We start from the raw sequence: 3,471 nt of genomic DNA on the forward strand, positions 1-3,471 counted from the left end.
AGTATTGGTCTAGGTGGACCTTCAACTGGACAGACTTTGGACTTTAGGCTTGGTTGTCCTTGATAGCGCTTGGTAGGGTTGTGCCGAGAGCCACCAAGCTCAACGACCACTGATGCCAATGCCCAAGGGCTATCCAGTCCTTGTAGAGTGTACGTGAGTGCAAGTGAAAAAACATTCAGTGCACCACTAACACTGGTGTGGATTGAAATACTTGTAAATATGAAAGCCTGCCATAAGCTTCAATAAATACTTCACAGACATGAACTGGCCGAAATGGAGCCAGAGGTCAACGTATCACTCCACAACAAGCACATTAAATACTCAAACATACACTGATAAACCACATGAGTAAGATTTGCTGTATGTTTCAAATATTAGTTTAGTTCATTGCCTAAATCACTACAGAGCTTCAAAGTTAATAGTTTGCAAATGATGTAGAAACACCAGGGAGTAATATATTATATTAGCTTTATACTTTAAGATACAGATTCTCAACCCTGATTCTGGAGTAACCCCTGCCATGTATATTTTGATTACTGCTTCTACAAATTAAGAGTGAGTTTTAGAGCAGATGAAAAAAAATCAAATGTGTTAAACAGAGGATACACCAGGATCAGGAATAGCAACCTGTGTTTTCTGATAAAGGTTTTGGCAGATTGTGTTCTATGTTACAAATTCTCAGGCATGTTTGATATAGTTATACAAAGCATCCAGTCCTCCCTGTAGCACTTCTTGTAGAGGTTTCAAGAGTGGATTATGAACAATATGCAAACCCTTATCAAGTGGATGACACGCCAGCCTTTTGAGGCTCTTGAGCATGTACATTTCTGCAGGGATGTTCTGCAGGTCATTGAAATCCACATTGAGGAGCTGCAGGTCAGTCAAAAGGCACAGAGTCCGGGGTAGAGTGTGGATGTTGTTGCCTTCCACTATCAGAATCTTGAGGTTGGCTAATTCCTGGATCTGGTTGGCAATGCTGTCCAGGACATTGTAGGCCATATGCAGGAACACAAGAGCCTTCATGGCGTAGATGCAAGTGGGGACATGTGACATACGGTTGTAGCTCAGATTTAGCTTGGCCAGCTTTTGCATGGAGACCAGGCTGCCTGGAAGCCCTGTCAGCTGGTTGTTGGCAAGACTGAGGACCTCGAGTTTTCCACAATAGCCCAGTTCCTCAGGCACCTCACTGAGGCGGTTGCAGTAGGCAAACAGTACCTTTAAGTTCTGTAGGAGCCCAATCTCAGGAGGAAGTCTCTCCAACTCGTTCCCCCATATGTTGAGCACCACAAGGTTCTTCAGATTTCCCAGGCCGGAAGGTAGAGAGTATAAATTGTTAATGGACAAGTTGAGCTTGTCCAGCTCATGGAGCTCCCAAAGGTCAGCTGGAGCCTCATCCAGGCCCCTCATGGAGAGACTGAGGGTGCTGTAGCCAAAGTGCGTGGTGGCATGTTTGCGTAGACGTGCTGCAGAAGACAGATTCTCTTCACGGTTGCTTTTGCATCTCTTCAGCCGTTTTAAATCATAAGAGGTACTGTTTGCAGAGCGCCTCGGTCCCTGGACCCTTGGAGCAACATCCCTATGAGATGTTGGTTGCTGAGCTATCTTTTGCCTTAGAAGAAACATTGCAGAGACAATTTCCCTTAAGAATGTGTGAATTTGTTCACAGGCTTTTCAGTGGTAAGATGAAGTTTCTTCAATTTGAGACACTTTTCCAGACAGCCAGTGTTGACACTGTTGTGTAAAAAATTTGAACAGTGAGACATTTATGAAGAATGCTGCTAAGCATTACTGTTAACAGCTGAAGACATGTAGCTTACCCGAGAGAGCTGAGCAGCTTTGGTTTTTTCAGCCTCAGGGCTTGTCGGGCTTCACAGAAGTTAGAGAATGTAGTTAGTTTTCAATAATAACCGCTGTGTCCATGTGAACTTAGGAAACTTTTTTTTCCCCCAGGCCAGACAGAGCTGTGCAGATGTGCACGAGTCGGAGAGCTTCGTTGTCCTGATGAAGCTTTCTTGTGTCTCTGTCGAGGCAGATGAGGCAGCATAACTCTCTCACTTGCTTTTTCTCTCTCTTAGCAGCTGTCATTGTCACTATAGCTTAGAGCTAACCAGTCCCTCAGCCAGGACTGTTTAGCATCATGAGGCAGGCAGACACTAAATCACTCTCTATGCACTGCCAGCACAAACATACAGACTCTTATAATTCAAATTTTGTCACACAAATGATCACACTTAAAAAAAAAAAAAACATAACTAGATAATAACCTTTTGGCAAAAGGTTTAATGTTTACAGGAACCAACTAAATGTCCCCACAAGGGCATAACGATCATGTATTCCTATCATTATTAGGTCATCTGGTCCCAACAGAGAGATATAGAAACATAACACCTTTATTACACAAAAGGTAATATAGTTATATAGTATAACGTTTGTGTGAGCACCGTCTGAGAAATAATTTGAGCCTAACCCTATTTAACAGTGCGCTCATTTAAACTGAAATGAGGTTAAGCTTGTCTGTGTGTGAGCTGCTTATGGAAACAGGCACTTCACTGTAGAAACACTTGATCACTGTCTGAAAAAAGCAACAGATCTTAGCAGCATTAGCCCTGCGACTAAACTGGATAACGTTTCTGGCAGGCAAGGCCTCAAACTGGATGGACTGGATGGCAACTACTAAAGGCTCTGATGAAAAACCCTGAGACAGTGTCTGTTCTTGAATTTAAGCATAACTTTTATCTTAACTTTATCTTATGTTAGATACATTTATGAAGAATAAATCATAAGAGGCATGCTGTAATCAGAAAATAATCAAACATAGGTCGTTATGGCTGCGACTGAATGATCAGGAGACAGAGAATCGAACCCGTCTCAAGAGCCATTTCGTGAAATTAGAAGAAAAACTGTTTACTATAGGGACTTGCGACCGAGGGACTCACTATGAGCATGAGCTCATACACAAAGGACACACAAGTTCGTTATAGGACCCACCCCCCCCCCCCCCCCCAAAAAAAAGAGACTTGGCCAGAGGCATGGATTCCTAATAAAAACACACTTTTATTGACATTTTGATAAAAATACTACAATGTTGTAATAAAATCCCAAATCCACAATAGAGCAGCTCACCGCACATGTAGGAATAAAAATACAACCAAAAGAAAAGCACAATGGGAAAAAAAAACAGCAAAGAGAGAGAGTGTTGAATCTCAGCATAGACAAGGAGCAAACAAGGAAAGACAAACAAATAAAACAAAATATACCAAACAAAGGTGAAAGAAACAGTCAAAAAAACACTCACTTAATAATTTTCATGCCTCAAACTCTATGACAAGCAAAAATAAACACTAGCAGTACTTGAACCTGCAAAATTCAATGAAATTAACGAGAGAAAATTAAGCACATAAACTAAAAGTGATGCATAACATTCGTCGATTTCAGCTGATCACCAAGAAAATCAATAAGGCAAAAAGAAAC

General features: G+C 41.6%; 1 protein-coding gene across 1 annotated transcript; it reads right to left on the reverse strand.

The window, feature by feature from the left end:
• Positions 1-678: 678 nt before the first annotated feature.
• LOC131342054 (leucine-rich repeat-containing protein 30-like) lies at positions 679-1,697 on the reverse strand. The gene has a single exon (XM_058372775.1). It carries the CDS (start codon positions 1,621-1,623, stop codon positions 679-681), a length of 945 nt encoding a protein of 314 aa, XP_058228758.1. The 5' UTR covers positions 1,624-1,697.
• Positions 1,698-3,471: the final 1,774 nt, after the last annotated feature.

The sequence above is a fragment of the Hemibagrus wyckioides genome, linkage group LG20 (genome assembly GCF_019097595.1).
Source record: "Hemibagrus wyckioides isolate EC202008001 linkage group LG20, SWU_Hwy_1.0, whole genome shotgun sequence".
NCBI classification, from domain to species: domain Eukaryota; kingdom Metazoa; phylum Chordata; class Actinopteri; order Siluriformes; family Bagridae; genus Hemibagrus; species Hemibagrus wyckioides.

Coding starts and splice junctions, on each gene's coding strand:
- LOC131342054 (XM_058372775.1), bottom strand. CDS start 1,623: ATGTTTCTTCTAAGGCAAAAGATAGCTCAGCAACCAACATCTCATAGG.